This window comes from Rhipicephalus microplus, chromosome 1 (assembly GCF_043290135.1).
Source record: "Rhipicephalus microplus isolate Deutch F79 chromosome 1, USDA_Rmic, whole genome shotgun sequence".
Taxonomy (NCBI): Eukaryota; Metazoa; Arthropoda; class Arachnida; order Ixodida; family Ixodidae; genus Rhipicephalus; species Rhipicephalus microplus.
This window is the reverse complement of record NC_134700.1, coordinates 7,280,792-7,303,172: the sequence shown is the minus strand read 5'-3', so window position 1 is coordinate 7,303,172 and position 22,381 is coordinate 7,280,792. Positions and strand designations below refer to the sequence as shown.

At 43.3% G+C, this 22,381-nt stretch overlaps 1 protein-coding gene across 9 annotated transcripts in view; it reads right to left on the bottom strand.

The window, feature by feature from the left end:
- The window catches only part of mio (GATOR complex protein mio), a 768,187-nt gene that overhangs the window by 402,342 nt on the left and 343,464 nt on the right, over positions 1 to 22,381 (bottom strand). For all 9 annotated transcript variants that reach the window (XM_075896295.1, XM_075895366.1, XM_075865082.1 and 6 more), the window contains one exon: positions 4,340 to 4,483. In XM_075896295.1, coding sequence (XP_075752410.1) covers positions 4,340 to 4,483 — 144 coding nt within the window. The remainder of the gene's footprint in view (positions 1 to 4,339; positions 4,484 to 22,381) is intronic.

Genomic DNA, 22,381 nt, shown 5'->3' with positions numbered 1-22,381 from the left:
CTCAATATTGTACTAAACCTGGATGTGCAACAAGTAGTAACAGAGCCTACACGAGATTGTGATGCATCCTCTTCGATCCTAGATCTTGTTTACGTTTCTAGGTCTACTGAAGAATTTACAGTATCTGTGAATCTCGGTATTTCTGATCATTCTATGGTGCTGTTATTGTTTAGCATTGAAAAACCGTGTAATGAACCTCCCGAAATTTCTTTTGTAAAAAACTTTTCTTGTGCCAGAGATGAGAGCGATTTGGACCATCTTGCACTAATGTTTAGCAATTTCCGTGAATCAGATGTTAATAATTCTAGATTTATTTTCAACAGATCTGTACTTATTTTCTCAATAATTTCATACCTAATAAAACTAAAAAAACCAAGAAATCGAATCCTTAGTGAAACACTAAATCATTCTAAATGGCACTACTTTCACCATAGCTTACCTAGTTTTCTAAAGAAATCCCCTCAAAAGTTTTGGGACTTCTTGAATCAAAAAAAAAAAAAAGGCTGTTAGCGACATTCCAATCAATGGTGTTCGAATTGATGACGAGGATGCCACAGCGGAACATTTTAATATCTATTTTTATAGTGTGCTCTCTGTTCCATCAAAAACATTCAGTCTTAACCCTGTATTTTGCCTAGACTACGAGAATATTGTATCGCAACCAGGTGTCACTATGCTTCTTGACCTAAAAACAAAAGCATCACCCGGTCCTGATGGCCTTCCAAATACCTTCCTTCATTGTTATGCTTAAGCACTCGCCCCATTCCATGCATACATTTTTCGTACATCGTTATCATCTTCAGATCTACCGGTTGACTGGTAAATGGCACATGTGGTGCCCGTACACAAGAAAGGGGACACTACGATGATTACAAACTATCGTCCAATCTTGCTCACTATTTCTTGCTGTAAGATGCTAGAACATGTCACAAATTACATAAGTACATTTTTGATAGACAACATTCTTTTTTCATTTAAGCATGACTTCAGAAATAGTTCTTCTACGGTTATGCAACTAATAACTGTAATCCACAATTTTGCAAGCATTCTCGACAAACCTGGACAAACTGACGAAATTTTTCTAGATTTTCAGAAAGTGTTTGACCTCATTTTACATGAAAAGCTACTTTGCAAACTAAAATGCCTTGGCCTCCCATCTTTCATAATTAATAGGACCTCTATCTACTTAGACAAATGCACCCAATAAGTTTCTATTAATGGTCACTACTCGAGTCGTCTGCCAGTTACCTCAGGGGTACCACAGAGGAGCGTACTGGCACCACTCCTGTTCTTAATCCTCATTACCAAAATCATTAGTATAGTAACGAAGCCAGTTAAAATAAGCTTATTTGCAGATAATTGCATATTGTACCATGAGGTTCTTTGGCGAGAGGAGCAGGAACTTCACTAACTTTCATAGCATTCCTTCTTGGTGTGAAAACTAGGACATGAAGTTAAATGAAACAAAAACAGTATACATGCATATTACGAAAAAAATAAACAGTTATTTTCTTACAGTCTAGCAGCTAATCTCCTAGTTGAGGCAAATGAATATAAATATTTGGGAGTGACCATTGCTGACAACCTCAGTTAGAATTCTCATATCTCTAACCATTGTGCTTATTCTTTTTTCAAAATTTGTGTTCTGCGACACAAACTATAACAAGCACCCCCCAAAACCAAACTTCATGCATGTAAAGCATTAATTACACCAAAATTGGAATACACCTACATCGTCTGGGCTCCGCACACCAACTACAATACAGTTGAATTTCGATAATTCCAACTCGAAGGGGCCCAAAAATTTGTTCGAATTGAAGGGATTTTGAATAAATGAAAGCTATGTAAACGGAGGGCTCCCCATGCAGTGGCGCATGTGCATTGAGCTAACACACGAGGAGGAAGTTTCAGAAGACTAACATTTATTCAAAAATCACAGGATATCCGTCATTAATTGAAGTAATTGGTGACGCACGTCTGCACACGTTTGCCTTGTAGCGAGTCAATCAATTTCGCAAGCAGCTTGTAAAGCATGTCTACTTTGGCTTCAGCAATCTCCTGGCAAGAGAAGTAGCTCACGGCAATGTCCAGCGCCGACACACTTAAAGACGACGACAACATCGACGACAACGACTGCACCTCCCCGACTACCCTCTGTCCCAAAGTCGCAGCGTGGCCAGCCCGTGATGAGAAAGGAGGAGCGTCTCCACGCGGAGAGAAGCAGATCGGCATTTGAGAGAAAACCGACCCTTCACGGCAGCTTTTTTTATTTTTTTTTTAATCTCCTCGCCCACGTCATTGAAAGGAGAAGGGTTACGTGGCAGGGAGGGGAAAAGGGTAAGCGTGGCACTGGCGCATGAGAGAAAGCCACACTCCGTGACAGCTTTCTTTTTTTTTCTCTCTCTATTTGCACGGGGGTTGGAAGGAGAAGGGTCCTTACGTGGCAGGGGTGGAAAAGAAAGAAGCGTGGCACAGGTGCATCACAGATCAGCATTTGAGAGAGCAAACATTCCAGCGCAGCCTTTTCTTTCTTTTTCCTTTCCTTCGTGCACAGCGTTGAGGTGTTGGAGGTGCCGCTGCGGGATCGGACGGGGTGCTGAGAGCATTTTCGGAGCACGGTATGTTTGAATTGAGTGAGTGAAACAACTTTATTGACGATCCGGCATAAAGGGGAAAGGGGTAGGGGGATTAAAGCGAGACACTAGCGTGCTCGGACGTCCTGGAGCAGCAACCTACTCGCGTCAAACCCGTGGGGGCGCCGCTTTCGGCCGCTGGCGTTCCAGGATGCTAAGCACGTGCTGGACCACGTCTCTTTGGTTGCCTGGCTCTCGGCTGATGATTTTGCTGCCTATGGCAGTTGGCATTACTTCTTTGTTACCCGGCGGTGGTGCACAGTCCCAGAGGAGGTGTCTCTGGGTGGCTCGCCCCTTCTTGAAGTGTTGGCATACATCAGTGGTGTAAACCTCCGGGCAAACGTGCTTTGCCCAGACGGGGATCCATATGGCTTGTACTTGCAACTGCCGTAGTGTGGCTGCTTCTCTGCGTTGTAGGTCTCGGTGAGGCGGTGGGTAGAGGCGTCTGCTCATTCTGTACCACTGCAGAACGTCGGCGTAGGTTGTGATAAAATACTCTCTGTCTTCGGCATCGGGTCGTTGCGGCTCCGAGGAACGCGTTGGCAGAGACCCGCGGCTAGTTAGCGCGTGTGCCTCCGTATCTGCCACCTCGTTGCGGTTCGGGCCCACGTCCAACTCCCCGGCGTGCGCAGGGAACCACTTGACGGTAACGTTGGTTTCCGGTCTTGCTATAGTTGAACATACTCTTGCAGTGGTTCCATGAACGTTGTTTGTAGCAAAGTTGACTATTTCCGTCTTCGAGTCGCTGAGGACCGTGCGGCAATCCCGAATCGCTAGTGCCAGTGCGATTGCAAACTCCTTGGCCTGCGTGGGCGACTTGCACCGTATGCTTCCCGACGTTGTGAGTACTCCAGTGTCTGCTGCGGTGACTGCTGCTGCGTACGTGTTTGGCCGGTGGGGATACTTCGCCACGTCCACGTAGTACGCACGCGGATCGTTGGCGTGACCTTTTGTGAGGGCCGTGGCTCTCGCCGTTCTTCTTTCTTGGTGTACTTGGTGATGCATGTGCTTCGGTAAGAGTGGGACCCTCAGTCTTTGGAGAACGTCCCGGGGTAGCTTAACCCGGGGTAATTAACCATCACAAGTGCATGCGCGCTCGAATTACTGGGTGTTTCCGCTCGTTAGAATACACATAGCTTTTACGGGACCTCATCGTGAGTTCGAATTAAGCGTGTTCAAATTATTGAGATTCGACTGTATTGCAGCACTTGAAATGGTTCAGCGCAAAGCTGCGAGATTTATTTTTTCTAAATTCCGTAAAACCGACTCCCCAAGAGCAGTCATGTGTATTAATAAAATACAGACTTTGGAATTATGATGAAAAATACTCAGGCTTAAATTTCTTCATCTCCTGAAAAATAACAAGTTGTCCTTTATATCTGCGCCCGTCAACAACAAGACCAACCAGACATCATTACTCTGAAACTAACTCCTTATCAAACAAGAACACCTTCAAATTTTCTTTTGTCCCCTGCAGTAATAACAAATAGAACACACTGCCATCATCATTGCTAAATCAGATCAGTGAATCAACACAGTTACTGATATGTAAACTGTGAATTGAGTTGTAAGTGTTTGTTTCTTTTTTTTACCTTTTGAAGTTCTTTTGTAATTTCAACCCCCTGCCTAGGCCCTGCGGGCCTGCAGTATGCTGTCAATAAATAAATAAATAAATGTATTGTTCCACTCAAAGTGTGTGTGCATACCTCCAGGCCGTATCCCAGATGTGCCCGCTTGCGCATCTTGACCGCAATGTCTCCTGATAGCTCGTAACTATTGTCACGATCGTCCCAGCAGTGCACCAGCTTACGGCCTTGGGTCCACACCAACTCCGACGGAGGAGACCAATTCTGAGAAATGAGGCAAATCTCACTGCTATGAGCATCAAAAATTTAAACCTTGCTTTTTAAGACCCTTCTGAAATGCCTCTACAGGCATTTTCAATGTGCGAGCTTTGTCAATGTCTAGTACTACAAATGCTAATTGAAAAGAAAACACAACATTGTATGCAGTCGTGATGCTGATAAAGGTGGCGGCAGTCAGAGTGTTCAAGATGAAACTCTTTATTCGATGAGCCCAAGGGATGAAGAGTATGGGCAATACACACTGAAGCAGAAGCAGCAAACATTATTGCCAGCCGTCAGCAATCTCGTAAGTAAGGCATTTATATATGTCACATCAAGTTCTAGCCTCATCACCTGCACATGCTCCAGAATAAACTCTACTACTCTCGATGTGTGCTCAAGCTTATCAAGAGATTCTAAAATAATGTGAAAAGTTCTAACACTCGAGTGTGGTTTTTGAAAGGCAGTGATAAGATATGTAAACAACGCAGTCACATAAAAAATATCATACTTTTAAATAAAATTATTTCATTGCTAAAACAAAAAATTATAATCATAAAACTTGACACATAAGAATAAGTATTTCTTTGCTGTCTACTAAAGTATATAGCTGATTTTTTGAAACTGGAGCACCACATGGTGTAAATTGAATCTCAATATAAACCAAAATGATAATTTTTTGAATTCTCTGAATTTTCCTTGTAAAATTTAGAAGCATCATTGTACTGAAGATACTTTGAACGTGAAATATACTTACTGCAGAGTAAACATTCCTTGGCACAGTGTGACGCTGGGTGAGTTAATGCATAGCTTAATAAGATATTTGTAGCACAACTGAGACAAGCAAGAAAAAAAGGAGGAGAAAGGATCCTGTTTGCTCCTTTTTTTCTTTGCAGTTGCTCCACATATATTTTATTAAACATTCATCGCTCAGAGATTCATACATACCAAAATATTATGAGAAAAAAAATGCAAACATGGCACTTTTTGGCGAGTTTTCTTGAGGCGTATGGTGTAACATTATAGACCTTCTGACACCTTAGACAAACGACTTTGACTATTATCTAAACTATATTTGGTATTGGAACACAAAGCAATACTCTAAGAATATTTTTTTTGACAAACCATACTTAGCACAACAATCTTCGTAATTTGAAACTCTTCCACATGACTGAAAATTTTTTTTCTCTCCGAAGTATTTGAGGACTTCACTGTTCTCAATGCAGTAAATCACCGCTATTTTTCTCGAGTGCACAAATTAATGGTTGCCAGAATGGCTCGGAGGTTTAGCTTGGATTTAACCAGTCCTTAAATTGCAGGAGCTTTGAGCTATTCTCGCTTACAATTGGGAAGGCTTGGACTGATACTGAAAGCTGGTTGGTGACCTCGGTTTATTGAACCAAATTCGGTAGCATTCAAGAGGGCAGAACTTGTAGTGTCCACAAGTTTACTCATGTAAACAGTCGTCGCATCATGTTCACGGGCCCGTATTTGTGGCTAAAGTTTGTGAGAATTGCCGCAACTTTGCCAAGACATAGCTCGGCTATGCATCTTGCGGGGCAAATATTACCGCATTTATTCGAATCTAAACGGAAAGTGTTTCTTTTTTTGAAGTTTGTTTGCATAAAACTCCACGATCGGCTTAGACTCGAGAATTTACAAAACTGCGCCATTTTGAGATTTCCGCAACTTTGCCAAGACATAGCTAGGCTATGCATCTTGCGAGGCAAATCTTATTTGAATCTAAATGAAAAGTTCTTTTTTTTTAAGTTTCTTTGCATGAAACTCATGGGTGGGCTTAGGTTCGAGGATTTCGAAAACCGTGCCATTTTTCATTGAGAAAAATGGTGCACAACTAGCAACACCTGGACAGTATTGTAGTCGTTAGCAGCCAAGCCAAAGTGCACACGTGAGGCCACCAATTTGATATTTGTGGCGAGTGTTAAAGTGAACCATTTGTCATTTCGAGTCACACTTCCAGTGATCTACGTGTGGTGTAGCTCAATAGTCACCCGACACTGGAGCAGAGAGCGTGATGGAGCTTTTCGGGCCGTCTCAACATTGTTGGTACCGACCGCCAGGGATACCAAAATAATGAAAATCTCGCTGAACACTTCGACATACTGAAGTGTCGGTGCTCTTTTTGGCACGTGTTCAAACAAAGCTGCCTCGCTGATTCCATAATCACCCGTGACCCCCCCTGCTCACAACTAAAAAAGAAAAACTGACCGTCGCCCACCCCTCCCCGAAGACAATTGTGAGGAAATGGGAATGCATTTCTTGCGCCGAGAGAGGATATTATTGCCGTCGGACATTCGCCTTCACCGACTTTTGCCATCACCTTGAGAAGCACCCAGCCAACGAACAGTCGAGAGTGAGGAGCGAGTAGACAGGAGAGTGGAGCGCCAGCATTCTCAGCCATCTCGGATCGGTGCAGGCGTTTCACAGCGGCATCTAGAGCAGACATTGCCGAATGTTCTTGAGAAGCGCCCAGCCAGCAAACGGTCTAGAGTGAAGCACGAGCGGACGGTAGAGTGGGGCACAGGGAGGAGAAATTGTAAGAGGCTGATGCGGCAAAGAACTACACCTACCCTCTCCTACAATCTCTCGCACCACATGCTCTGATTGCTAGGAGTGAGGATAAGCGCGCGCACCCGCAATTGTCGCAGAAAGTTGCCGACGCCGAAGTACGACATGGTAGGGGCTCTGGTTGCTAAGGACGCACGCACCCGCAGCTGTTGCTATGGGAGAGGGTGGTGGACGAATCACGACGGACGCCTGACATAGCCAGACTAAGAAATGCATTCGCATTTAAGAAATGTACCCTGGCAAGTTTGGTTTCGCTGTGCCTACCTCGCTAGGCTGTGTGTTCTGGCGCTATCATCAGATCTCGTAAACTTCATTGCTGGGTGCCTATGACACCAAACAGGCGGTGTCATTAGAGTGCCGCCTATAAAAGGAAAGTTTTCTTAGCCGCGGAACGGTCGTCCATCGTTCAGGCTGGGTGGGACTTTGGAGTGAACAAAAAAATGTGCATCGCTGAAGGGGCTGTACCTTGGCACGACAATCTGAGAACTTCGTGCGCTCTTTTAAGAAGTGCGCCATACCTAATGCACTTGATAGCACCAAGGATTGCGCACTGTTTGAAGACAGCGACCAAAAAGTCAGCGACGACGAGTTAGAATGAGCGCGGCATCAGCAAGCGCGGCGTCTTTATGATGCAAGTAACTAGAATTAGTGTGAAAAAAACAATAGCAAAGAAACACACAAAACAGGACTAGCAGCTGTATGTTTCTCAAGTTATTTGCATCATGAATCAAGTGCTTTGTTTCATCTGGACATTCAATAAATGTTTTCTCCTATGAACGCTGTCTTTGCTGTTTCATTCGGCCTACATTCGAGGTAAGTTATTTTTTTTTTCCGGGATTCGAACTTTTGGTAGTCGGCTTAGAATCGGAGTCGACCTAGGTTGGAGTAAATACGGTAACTGTTCAGGAGAAGTGGCAGGTCACCTTAGATGATGCCTTCTTAGTCTGCGGGTTCTTCATTGCCACCGAAAATGATCCTGCTGGAGAAAGGCAGAACGGTGACCTGCTCCTCAATCACGTCCAAGACATGGTGACTGATTTTCCAAACCGGCATTGTTACCGACTGGGACCTTAAGTCATTGACTGCACTGTGTGGATACATGTCAATGTAGGTCTTTAAAACTACAAAGCTCACCAAACACGTCTGTTCGTCCAAAGTGATTCTTGCAGTGCAGATTCCAGTGCTAGCCTTGATTGATTGATTTGTGGGGTTTAACGTCCCAAAACCACTATATGATTATGAGAGACGCCGTAGTGGAGGGCTCCGGAAATTTTGACCACCTGGGATCCTTTAACGTGCACCCAAATCTGAGTACACCGGCCTACAACATTTTTGCATCCATTTCCAGTGCTAGCCTCCAGCGGTATGATTTTGGGGGCAACCTTAAAAGGAGCACTGACATCAAGTTTACTCATGCCAAGATTTTTGCGTCAGCGAGTAGCTATAGACTTCGTAGCAGAGATTCGCGACCTAAAATGCAACTGAGGGATGAATAACTATCACTTTTATTGATTTATATCACTGGTATCCAGCACTATTCAAAACGACCGGCAATCCCGCCATTTTTAGTGCCGGGAGCACCAGCAGTAGTGCTACCTCGAGGTCACCTCCAGATCACACCACAGCTGACCACTTCTGCACAGTAAAGAGTGACGTCAGGCTCAGCTGCTCTGCAAACATTTCATCTGCTAGGCGGACAGATTCAGTCATGCCTTGTCACTTGCATTGCTGTCGTCACCGTACAAAGTGTCGACTCGGGTTCAATACGATAGTCTGGAGCTTGGAATCCCCGCGATTCACGACGTCGCGAACTATTTTTGCTTCGATCGACCTTTTGCAGGACAGTGATTTCGAAATAGACGCCGTTCCAAACAGAACTGCAGAGATGCCCGGGGATGCACGCTTCAGCCATGTTTGCTCGTGTGTCTCAGTTAGCTATATTGATGTGCAAAGCATTCAGGTATACGCAGAGGGGTCAATGCAATATAGCTAACGCGAATGAACATCAGCGGAGAAATGGAGTATGTTTCCTGCTTGCCAGCTTGTTTTTTGCGTCTCCAGATGGCCCCACCTATCCAGCCTCTTGTGATTAACACAGTATTACCACTTTTAGGTGGACGTGAAGTCTACAGACAAACTAAAATTCAACGATACTTGTGTGTTATTTGTTAGTGATGATATCCGACTATACGCTCTTCCACTTTTGATAGCTTGTGGTCCTGCTGATGTGTAACACATGCGTGATATAAAAAGACACCCTCATTGGGCTTTTTCCGTGCTTCAAACTAGACGACTCCAACTCACCTGCAACTCGCAATGATTCCCCGACATGCTGACCGACAAGCACACATTCAATCATGCTCTTTTCTTTCTCCATTCTTTTGAAGGTGGTTTTTATTTTGATAATTTCACGAAATAATAAATAAATAATAATTAAATAATAAATAAATAATAAATAATAATTTCACGATAACTTCACGCGTTTCGGCGCTTCGGCGCCACGATAAGAACACTCGGATTGTACACGTCATTGCTACTAGGGCATCACCACTGAGGATGGTATTTGTGGAATCTATCGCACCGAACACAAAGCAATAGTGTCGATGTCGCAGGGCAGTCTATTTTCCATTTTTTCTCTTTAGCTTTTCTGTGCTGTTTGACATCTGATTAAAATAACTTCCACACGACAGATGCCAGTACAGAAAATGGAGCGAAGGCAAAAGGCTGAAAGCCTGACTAAGGGCCTTCGCTCCAAATACAGTGAGGCAGACAGGTTGTCATAAGAATTTTGCAGGATAGAGAAAAATACAAAGATATACAAAAATACAAAAGGTACATGTGCAAATGCTGTAACACATACAACAGTAATAAAGTGTTATTTCTAGTAAACAAATAAATGCATAACCATCGTAATGTTTTAAATACCAATTAGATATAATTTGCGATTTCTCATTGCTATTGGAAGAGATATATAAAAAAATGACAATATACACAGGGAAGCATAGGAAAAAGAACACACACATAAAAAGCAACAGATACTACCTAGGCAAAGAGGACACATAGAACGATAGTCAAGAAAATTCAATGTTGTTTTGTTTTGAATCAGTACCATCCTGATCGTATGCTTAGAAACTGTACAATTTATATCTAGGAGGCTGTCGATTTTGTTTCAAAACGTGGGTATCTGAAAAGATGAGTGTGGTCGTCCGTAGGTCGAGTCTTCGGAGTCCTTCTAGGGTAAGTACAAAAATCGTACAGAGAACCACGAGAATCCAGCGATTGATAGTCTATTGTGTTTTATGAACAGAAATAACTTAAAATAGTAAATCTGGCTTGCTTTGAGCATGCGATATTTCGAAAATAGCGGTTCTGTCCGCAAATCACGTATAGGGCCACGAAAATCTTCAAAGATTCTTAGAACCCTCTCTTATAGAATAAAATATTTAAAATAGTTCATTTAGTGTTGTAGTCCCCCACACAAGCGCGCAGTAAGAAAGTCGTGAGTAGAAGAGAGTATAATAGATTTTTTTTTAGCCACAGTGGTATGAAAGAATTTAACCTGTATAAACAGCCAATACTTTTACTTAGTTCTGACTTTAACTTAGCTATGTGCTCATTCCAAGATAGGTTAGAAGAGTGAAACTTTGGGCTAGTTGGTATTGCATGATGAAGAACGTACAGCGCGAACACAAGACGGGAATACTAAAGAAGGGACACAGACAAGCGCTGATACAAGAAGGGACACAGAAAGAAGGGACACAGCGCTTGTCTGTGTCCCTTCTTTAGTATTCCCGTCTTGTGTTCGCGCTGTACGTTCTTCACCAAGATAGGTCTTCTTAAAACCAAACACCTAGGAACTTCTGGCTGTTAACTTGTTCTATGGGGACCTGGTAGGTAATACTCGTATTAAAATTTCTTGGTTTATTCACAAGAAAAACAGCATGTACTTGGTCTTATTTGCGTTTAAGCACAACTTATTAAGTTTTAACCATGACGAGAGTCGATTGAAAAGAACATTCACATTCCCTTCAAGGTCAACAAGTGAAGAACCCTAAAAAAAATGTTTGCGTCGTCCGCCTACATTACTAATTTGGGGCAATCTGGAATGAGGCAAAGATCATTGATATAAATTATAAATAGGAGGGGACCCAGAATGGATCCCTGCGGCACTCCTTAATCGACCACGACGTAATCTGAATGCATATTATTTATGCTCACAAATTGGTATCGATTTGCTAAATAGCTTTTCAAAAGGTCGTGTGCAATTCCTCGTATACCACAGGAGCTTAATTTATGCAAGAGGATGTCATGACATACCGTATCAAACGCTTTACTCAGATCTATGAATAGCCCAACTGTATATAATTTTTTCTCAAAATTCCCTATTATGTGATCTTTTACTTGAAGTAATGCAAGCTCTGCAGACTTGTTTTTTTGCCAAATTGCGCATTATTTATAAGACTGTATAAAAAAAATCCTGGGGCTGCTTGTTCAATGTACTTTAGTAAACTTTCGATAGAACAGGTAGCACTGATATGGGCGGATAGTTGGTCATGTGTTTTGGATCGCAGCCTTTAAAGATAGGACATACGCGAGCAATTTCAGTTTATCTGTGAAAATGCCCCTAGTGAAAGAAAGATTGATAATACACACTAAGGGAGCAGACAACACATGGGCCACATATTTTATCGGCACAAGTTTTATTTCGCCGTACCCTGCTGCACATTTGTTTTTTATTTTCCTAATACTTTTTTTCAACTTTGGTGCATGTGACAGGGGTTAACACAATTGTATTGGGAATACTATAATTATTTGACAACAGATGTAGAACCTCACCATTGGTGTCATCTTGGGTGTCACAGCATGTTACGAAATACTTGTTGAATGCTGTTGCTGCATTAACATTACTAAGGACACCCGTTTCTGTCTCTATGGAATTTACATTGCTGCGAGGTTTGTGGCCCAGCAGGTCTCTGACCTCATCCCAGATTTTCCTTGAGTCATTGCTTATTCTGCTGAAAACATCTGTGTAATAGTTTATTTTGGCCTGTTTGAACTCATAATTAGGTTGATTTCTGTACTTCTTGTATTCCTTTAGCACATTCATGTCGCGGGACTTGACAAGTGCATGAAACATGCAGTGTGTCTTCTTTCTTTTTTTTATGCAAGGCATTAGAAATTCATGGTTTTCTTATTTTTTTGCTCTGTTGTTTCTTCAGAACCTTCGGAAATGCAATATCGTAACATTGTTCTAGTTTTCCAAAGAATATCTCATATGCATCGTGTGGGTCTGCTGCCTGAAGCACACGCTCCCAGTCCGGTTCAATAATTCGTGGACAAAATAACTCCAGCGTATGGTCATTGATTTTACAAAATACCACCTTTTCATTATTATTAGCTTGATAGCGATCACGTGATGTAGGAAAGGCTAAAAAAATGGGCAGATGATCGCTCATTTCTAAAGAAAGTGTCTCAGCGACACACGATAAAGAGCATACGTTCCTGATGGAGATATCAAGCAGAGTTGCCGTTTCAGCCGTCACTCGCGTGGCTTTTGTGATAAATTTTCACAAGCAAAGTAGTTCATAACCTCTGTTAGCTGTTGAGCTGAGGCATCCAGTGAAAGCATATCGACGTTGACGTCACCCATGATCGCAAAATCTAAACCCGAATGGCAGGAATAATTCAGCACATTTTCAATCGACTCCAAAAATGCTGGCTTGCTACCTACCTAACCGTGGTCTACAGGCCACCTGTGGGTGGCCTGTAGACCACGGTTATAAGTGCCCTAGGCAGGTGCATCATTAGGCATTCAATATTTTCGTTCACACTGGAAAATTGAGGAATAAGTTCATGGTTAATTGTATCCTTGACGTAAATGGCCACACCACCTCCTCGTCCTTCAGTACACACAAGGCGATTATAAGTATAACCTTAAAAATAAGGAGGATCTTCGCCAGTCGTTAGCCAGGTTTCCGAAAACATAAGTAAATCAAAAGCAAAAGAAAGCTGAGAGAAATAGTCATCCAGCTGATCTTTTTTATTACGTATGCTGCGCACGTTCACATGAAACAATGTTTCTCGCTTGTGAGCGTCGTGCAGCAGTGAATTGAAAGAGTCAAGCTCATAATAGCACACTTTTGCCATTTTAGTAGTGTTTTGGCAACATAATAACCCCTAATACAGTTGTCATTAATCTAATCAGCGACGGCTGTGCTGTCACTGAGAGCCGCTGCTGTCATTTTAGTTAGATCGTTGGTAGTGGTTATTCTGAGCACCTGCAAACTTTCGTTTGGACGAGCGAATACCTTCCCATTTGATGTCCAGACAAACTTCCACTTCATCTCCCTTTTACGTTGTATTGCGGCCCCAAGCAGTCATTTGCCATTCCTTGTCAAGTGTTCATTAATGTACACTGCGGATGACACTTGACTTCCCAACCCCACTGTCGATTTTAGCTTTCTTTGCCTTGCTTAGCAAGGCATTCCATTTAGTTTTTCTCACAAAGCAAACAACTATGTTGCTTACATCATGCCGAGAAGTGAGCACTCTATGGCATGCGTCAAGATCATCCTCAGAAATTTCTTCATGCACAATAACTCCAATTTTCTTAACAGCCTCGAATGGTTCTATATCAGACGGAACGCCCTTGATTTCCAAGTTATTGGAACGCTGGTACTGCTTGACCTCTTCGACCCTGCTCCGCAGTTTGGCATTTTCCACTTTTTAGCTCCTTGTTTTTTTTAAGTATCTGATTGAGGCCCTCTTTGAGGTTCTTTACTTCTTTCAAACTGTCCTTAATCTCTCGGAGCTCTTTTCTTAATTCGCGGCGTAGGTCGTCGATGGCCTTTGCCATGTAACACGAATCCTTCGCCATCGTAGGGTTGGAACAAAATATATGCAATGCACTCACACAGAGCTGTAATCGCTAAAAAAAAAAAAAAACTAAGAACTATGTCCAGCGGCAGTGCACAAAGGTCAGGAAAAAATTGCGGCTACAATATTGCCGGGCACATTTATCTCACCTGCAAAAAGGTGTATCTTTTAGAGCGTAGTTCCCATGTGCACTGCTGCCGAACTGTAGAAGATGCGATGTTCCTGCAGGCTTTATATCTCAGAGGGACACGATTGCCCTCTGGTGACGAAGTTCTTGCAATGACGAGATCTTGCAATCTTGATCATAGAGCAGGCAACAGTTGTTCGCTGGGTCGTCGATTTCCTTGCTTGCGGTGATGTCACAGAGTAGCGCAGATGCTCACAAGAAGTGCCTGCAAAAAGGTGTATCTTTTAGTGCGTAGTTCGAACGTGCACTGCTGCCGGACTGCAGAAGATGCGATGTTCCCGCAGGCTTCATATCTCAGAGGGACACGATTGCCCTCTGGTGACGACGTTCTTGCAATGACGAGATCTTGCAATCTTGATCACAAAGCGGGCGACAGTTGTCCGCCGGGCTGTCCATTTCCTTGCTTGCGGTGGTGTCACAGAGTAGCGCAGATGCTCACAAGAAGTGCCTGCAAAAAGGTGTATCTTTTAGTGCGTAGTTCCAACGTGCACTGCTGCCAGACTGCTTGAATCTTGAAATTTGATGTCAGTGCTCCTTTAACTAACTGAGCTTACGGCCCAGTGACGACCAGAGCAGTGGTGTTGTGACCATCAATGAGCTTGTCAAGGTCAGTGGTTCACTGTCTCGCATTACGGTTAGGTTGCGACATTATATCACAGCTAGTACTTCGACTTGCTCCCATGTAACATTGTGCCGTAACATCTTTCAATTATTTATTTATTTATTTATTTATTTATTTATTTATTTACTTACTGTACCCTCAGGACTTTACAGCATTGCAGAGGGGAGCGGGCGCTGACGAACAATGTTAAAGAAAAGAATACATAGACAAGACACTAGAACATTATTAAACACTGGAAAGCAACTATTATCAACTGCAATTATGTTATACAGCCAGTAGATTATACAAGAAAACTAACAACAAAATCAAACGTTTACATTTCCAACACCAAGTATGTTATCGAGCGATGTTTTAAAACTGCAAGGCGAGGTGATGGATGCAACTGATTGTGGTAGTTCCAATCCTTGCATGTTTTAGGCAGGAATGAGTGGGAATATGTTGATGTCTTGAAGCGAGGAACAGCAACTTTCTGCGCATGGTCAGTACGAGTTGAAATGTATGATGGTGGGGTTATTAAAAGTGAACGCAGAAGGGAATTGTTGTAAATTTTGTGGAAGAGTACGAGACGGGATATCTTCCGGCGTGTAGCGAGTAAAGGAATGTTAATATTTGATTTCATGTTAGTTACGCTAGCGGTACGGCGAAATTCTGATAATATAAATCTAACAGCGCGATTCTGAATGCCCTCAAGTTCATCAACTAAAGTGATATTACCAGGGTCCCATATCGATGACGCGTATTCCAAATGCGGACGAACGTACGTAATGTAAAGAAGCTTTTTTAAATCAACAGGGGCCATGTGAAAGTTTCTTCGCATGAATCCTAGAACCCGGTTTGCCTTACATGTGACAGAGTTGATATGATGTTTCCAAGATAAGTTGTTAGTAATATGGACACCAAGGTATTTATAAGAGGGGACGGGATCGAGTATGGTGCTGTTAAGGAAATAATTTGGACATGCGGTAGTATTACGTGATATGCGCATAGACTTGCACTTTGAAACATTTAATTCCATTTGCCATAATTTACACCGGTTAAGCATGTTAGTCAAATCTGTTTGGAAGGTAGTGATGTCATTATTATTAGATATTTGGCGATAAATTACACAATCATCCGCGAATAGGTGCATTGTTGAAGAAATATTGTTAGGCAAGTCGTTAATGTAAATTAGGAACAGCAATGGTTCAAGGACAGACCCCTGTGGCACCCCGGAGCGAACTGGTGTAGTAGACGAGTCGAAATTATTAGCCGATACGTATTGGAACCGGTTAGTAAGAAAGCTACAAATCCAAGCGAGCACATATGAGTCAATGTTTAATAGGCTTAATTTATGTAGTAGTAGGGAGTGTGTTACTTTATCAAAGGCTTTGCTGAAATCTAAAAAGATGCAGTCAGTTATTGTTCCAGAGTCAAGGGATATGTGTAAGTCAGTAAAAAGTAGAAGCTGTGTTTCACACGAATACTGTTTTCGGAAGCCATGCTGAGCGGGTGTAAAGAAATCATTGTATTGAAGAAACTTGATAAGGTGAGAGTAAATGACATGTTCTAAAATTTTACATGATACTGATGTGAGAGAGATGGGACGAAAGTTACCTGGATCGTGGGTTGTTCCGGACTTATGTAAAGGTACCACCCTATTAATTAACCAGTCGTTAGGAAGTACTGCCATAAGAAGAGACTGTGTGAGTATTCGTTCAAGGATTAGAGAAGAATACTCTGCCGTGTTTTTCAAGAATTTTGTGGTGATACCATCGCAGCCGCATGAAGATGAAATCTTTAGTTTATTGATGATGGACCGTATTTCTTCCGAGCTAATGACAATGATGTCCATTGAGGGAAAACTAAACGGCTTTGCAGGAAGTATGTCATTACTACTAGATGGTTCAGGGAAAGTTTCAGCAAAAATACGGTTAGGTAAACATGCACACTGATGATCCGGAATTACATTACCTTGGGATATTAAAGACAGGCTGCAATGCTTGTTACCTCGTACAATGTTCCAAAATTGTTTGGGATTTTTTTGTAGCACTGATGGTAAGGTTCTGTTAAAAAAGGTAAATTTAGCTACCTTTAGTTCACTTAAGTAGGTAGCAGCTGCAGATTTGTAAGCTAGCCATCGAGCCGCAGACTGGGATGTCCTCGCAGCTCTAAACAGTCCTTTCTTGCGGTTAGAGAGTCTATTTAAGTGTCGGTTGTACCAGGGAGAATTAGTATTGCAGTACACTTTTCTTACCGGAATATATTTATTTGTTAGTTCCAAAATTTTACTTCTAAATAGGTTCCAGTTATCTTCTGCAGTGCGTTCAAAACTTCCAGGGAAAGAAGTATCTAAGAAAGAGCATAATTTAGTATTTATGGTGTTAAAGTCAGCTCTGTTATAATCTCTGATCATTTTAAAACGGTTGGATGAGCGCAAGCGTGGAAACAATAGAGAAAAATGAATTATGTTGTGATCACTTAACCCAGGCAGCAGTGTTATCGGGGACACAAGATCTTGAGATGACATCAACACGAGATCTAGAAGTGATGATGTAGTCGAGGTGACTTGTGTGGGATGCTGAACTAATTGTGATAGCCCAAAGTCGTTACAAATCGAAAGAAATTCGGTAGATTCAGATGACGTTGCCATAGAGCACTGGTAAGTGTCTGACCACTGAATGTCCGGGAAGTTAAAATCGTCTACAAGAATAATAGTCGCACCTGGGAAACGAACAGTAATCTGGTTTAAGCAGTCATGAAAAGAATCGCAAAAGTTCGATGGGCTGGATGGGTGTCGGTAACAAACTGCAATTATTAGGTTTTTAAAGCCAGTACGAATACAACATCATACCGATTCTAAGTCGGTGAGAACAGCAACAAGGAAACATTCAATGTCATCTTTAATCGCAAGTAGAACACCACCACCTCGTCGCTCATATCTGTCACAGCGAAAGATTTTGTAACGTTGTTCACATTTTAATAATTCGGCATCAGAGACTGTATTCGACAACCACGTTTCAGTTAGAGCGACAATACCAGCGTCACAATCATTCATCAGGGCACACAAATTATCACTTTTTGACAAAAGGCTATGTATAATAGTACTTAATACAGAGAGAGCACCGCCCCCTGCGTGACCCTAACTTAGATCACTTTGCGGCATACGGCCAGACCGGAGTCGACGCGGGGACGCAGCATGACTATTTGCGGTTCCGTATGTGGAATTACTGATGTTTTCGTCGTTACTTACAGCGTCGCTAACACTTGCGCTATCTCCTACGTTATTACTAGCCGGGGAACTTTTTCTTGTGGATGGACCGATGATGTACACTGCTTTAGTGGTTTTATCATAGCCGTAGCATTTTCCGTTGGCGAAGAGTTTCGTGTGTTAAAGATTGAACAGAACATGCAGTCCTTTGCCATACTCGTACAGAGCCTTTCTCGTATCACGCGTAGTTGCACAAAAGTCCTCACTCACAGAAACATTGCAGCCTTTTAGTAAGAAGCGTTTATCAAAAACGGTTTCTTTTGTTTTGTAGGCCAAAAATTTTACGATAAGAGGGCGGTTCCGGCCACTAGAGAATTTGCCAATTCTATGCGCACGGGCTATACTATCAGACGATATCGTCAGCTGAAGCTTACTAGCGAAAACTTTAATAACTTTCATTTCAGATTGTTCGGCAGTCTCTGAAGCGACATCTTCAATCCTAAAGAACACAACGTTGTTCCTTCGGGAGCGGTCCTCGAGATCGTCAAGACGGGTTCGAAGCGAGTTCGTTTCAGTTTCCACGCGCTCCACTGCAGCACGTGTCGCATCAAGGTCATCCCTCACGCTGTCGAAACAAGCTAACTGGCTTTCCACAGAACCCAGACGCTTGCCAATGTCGGCGATTTGGCTCGTAGGTGCTTTCTGTTGCTCCTTTAACTCGGATATGTCATTGGACATGCCTCTATTCTAATAGACCGCGCGGACAAGTCCTTCAGCATTTTGGCAATATCTGCCAGAGAATTATCGCCAGGACCAGGATTTTTCTCCACATCCCCACACATAAGCAAGAAAAGGGCACTGAATGGTTCAAGCAATGCTTCTGGGCATGGAAGTACCACAAGAAAGCAATCATCAGATTTGAAACAGGAATGAGGAATGAATCTTGTTTTGGCAGAGAAATGCTCCCTGAAGGTGCTGTCTGGTAGGCATTTTGTCTTACAGCAATATTCGGCATTTTGTCTCACAGTAACCACCCCTTCTCTGGTTGCTGCCTTTAGTTTTACAGAATAAAACTCCTGGATCGACCACGAGTAAGGCTGCCATACTGGTGATGGCCCTCAAAATTCTTGTTTCAGGAGTTCTTCTCCACAGCTGTGACCATGAAAAAAATGCTCCAACAGCGATCCAACCTGCACGAGAGGCAAGTGAATGACATGCCCGCTGCTGACATTTTAACCGCCGCTGGAACCAAACTAGAATTGCCAACGAGAACTCACTTGTTTCATGGTGAATTAAGAATTGCAAAAGGCTCAAGTAATGCCTTATACCAAGTTCAGCTCTAATAGAACTTTTATCAAGGACAAGCAGCATAAAACCTTCTGGTACACCTTGATAGCGCTGCACCAGCTCCTATTGAACACGGCCTTGAGACAACCCATACAGCCTTGCAGCATCCCTCTCCACCATCGTTCATTTGTGCTCCTCCTACCGTACACCTTAACTCGGCGCAGCCCATTTCTTACTTTGAAGACAGAAAAACACAGCTGCTCTTTGTCAATACTACTCCAATCAGCTATCGTTCGGAGCAACCAGCCCACTAAATCAACAATAGGTGCACATCTTCTCAGAAGTCAGATCTTTGACTGTACCCGATTGCCGGCCTCTATGCTTTGAATAGGGTGAAGCTGGTCACGTGTATCGCCAGTACCCTTACCGTCGCCTGGGGCTTCACAGCTTCTTTCTGTTCTCGTCGCCACCCCGGTATGGCCAGCGACACCGAACATTAAAGACTGCCTCTCTCAGCAGCACGCTCCACCACCTGCTGGGTGACAATCGCGCTTGCCGTGGATGAGGCAATTTTCATTGCCACCCAAACAGTATTTTACCGCACAGTCACCCAATCTCCGCCAAAAAAAAAAAACTGAAGCAACCTTTGCGGCTGGGGTGCTGGTGGTTGAAGTGCTGAAGAACTTTGATTGACGCACATACGCAATGATACCGATCTGACATTCTCTGCCACTGCACGCGATGACGGCCTTTCGATCCGCTTATTAGTGACAATTGACAGCTATGCATTGATCGATATGTGGGGTTTAACGTCCCAAAACTGCCATATAATTATGAGAGACGCCGTAGAGGAGGGCTCCGGAAATTTCGACCTCCTGGGGTTTTTTAACGTGCACCCAAATCTGAGCACACGGGCCTACAACATTTCCGCCTCCATCGGAAATGCAGCCGCCGCAGCCGGGATTCGATCCCGCCACCTGCGGGTCAGCAGCCGAGAACCTTAGCCACTAGACTACCGCAGGGGGGCAATTGACAGTTAAGCAGTAAATGGGTACAGCTGGGGTGGGAAAGGGAAGAAGAGGAAGAGCTCTACTTGTTTCCTCAGTCGTTGCTCCACTAGTGTCCTTTGTATCTTGACCCCTGCTTGTGCTTGGCCTTGCAGCGTTGTGAATGGGCCACATGCTGAGCCAAGTGATCCTGGTCTGTCTTTTGCATAAACTGCGTGTGACGGCACTTCTGCGCCAGAGGTGTGTACTCGTTATCATGACTGTCATGCGTGCGATCTCGCGACTGAAGGACCTCCTACCATTTTCATCCCATCACTCCGGAATGGCAGTTGAACTCTTAAAGGGCACAGACACTCATCACAAGTGCTCAGCACTTCTTTACTGCTCTACTGTATGCCAGATCACGATGCACTTTTTCTGTGCCGTGAGCTTATCGTCTACCCACCCAGAAGCCTTTCTGGAAAAAGACCGACCTTGGCCGACAATATTTTCATGCTAAACCACCATCAACTTGACCGAAGTCAGACCTGCTATCATCGTGGAGGTCTTGCTATCGCTGCCAGCATCGAATTTTGGCTGTTATTCAATTAAGATCAGGTGAGAGTTCCTACAGTACAAAGTACCATTATGATCAGCACACCGAACCATCTACTAGCAGAAGCTCATCGGAAGATGCTAACTAAAGCATGAACGAAATGTGCTCAGCTAAGCTATGGCTGTATATGTCCCAGCACACGACTACTCAGTGAGGGGAGGGTCGATGCATAAAACGCACAGCATTGGAGATTACCAGGCCATATAGTATATGAAAGTTTTGTGCAAGAACCCTGGATCCCTTTTGCAGGGCTTCTGAAGTAGGTTAGTTTTTCTTTCCAGCCTGCCTAAACTGTAGCAAATCGGGACCCCGAACTGACATTTGTCTAAAACCCCGACCATAAAAACTACGATGCCAGCGGCACAGTTAGGAACACACAACCACCCAAGAGAGAAAAAACGTTCCCCGACGATTACGACAGCTGTGCAGTTTCATCTTGGGGCAAGACCAACATTTTTGGGCTTTCCGCAAGGTATCAACTATGCCATAAATAATAATTTTTATGAAATCGGACAAGACCTACTATGTCATTATTTGTCTTTTAGCAGATATACATGATACCCGCTACATGGTATTAAGCGCACTTGTTGTTGCTGCATGTGGCTCGTGACAACGAAGAACTATGGCTGACCACATGCCAGTGGGTGAGAAGCATAAAACCACACACACTCTTAAATAAGCTTGGTATAATGACTGGCTGTTCTTTTACTGTTCTGCCACATTACATTACATTGCCCGATATGACATGCATATAGAGACTTCTTGCAAATGACTTTTGAGTTTGGAGTGCTATCATGGCTCTGTGGTAGCAAAACTAAACTGCCATGCAGGCGGCCAAGGTTCAAATCTTGTTTGAACCTGGGCTTTTTTTTTCCCTTATATTTTTTTTCGTGTCTCGATCACACCACCAATGGCGACAGCAACGCTGCTCAATGCAGAAGTGGGCACCTAAAAAGAGCTGTGCTCTAAAACACGCATCTTGTTGCTTGCGACCACCCAAAAACCAGGGAGAGTGGGTGTCTCAAGAATTGTTCACATAGTGGCCACTGCAGCTCGATGACACAATGAAAAAATGAAAAAAAGACAATTACTCTCATCACTGACAAGTGTTTTGCACGAATTTTCTATTCAATGATGTGTCACTTCAATTGATGTGTCCAGATAGCATAGTTTTGGTGAACACATAGGCGCGCCCACCTGTGGGCTCGGTGGCTGTGCCATGAGACAGTCGCCTAAACTGCTACTTTTCAACATGCAGGTTAGTCAGCCTTTGAGTCTTTATGCTAAGAAACCGAGTGACTTGTTTTTGGTGCTGCTGCCGAGCCCCCAGTGTCTATTATTGATTATTGAGGAGTGTATCGATGTCTTGCGTACCTTGCTCTTACTGTCGGGCGACATTGAAACTAATCCCGGCCGGGAATCCAACGCTATATTAGCTGAATTGAAAAAACTGTCAGCAGGGCAATCGCAGCTAATAGCCAAACTGAAGGGTCTAAAAGTGAACTTGCTGAAACTAACAGTACTATGGCTGACCTTAGCAGAACAATGAATACC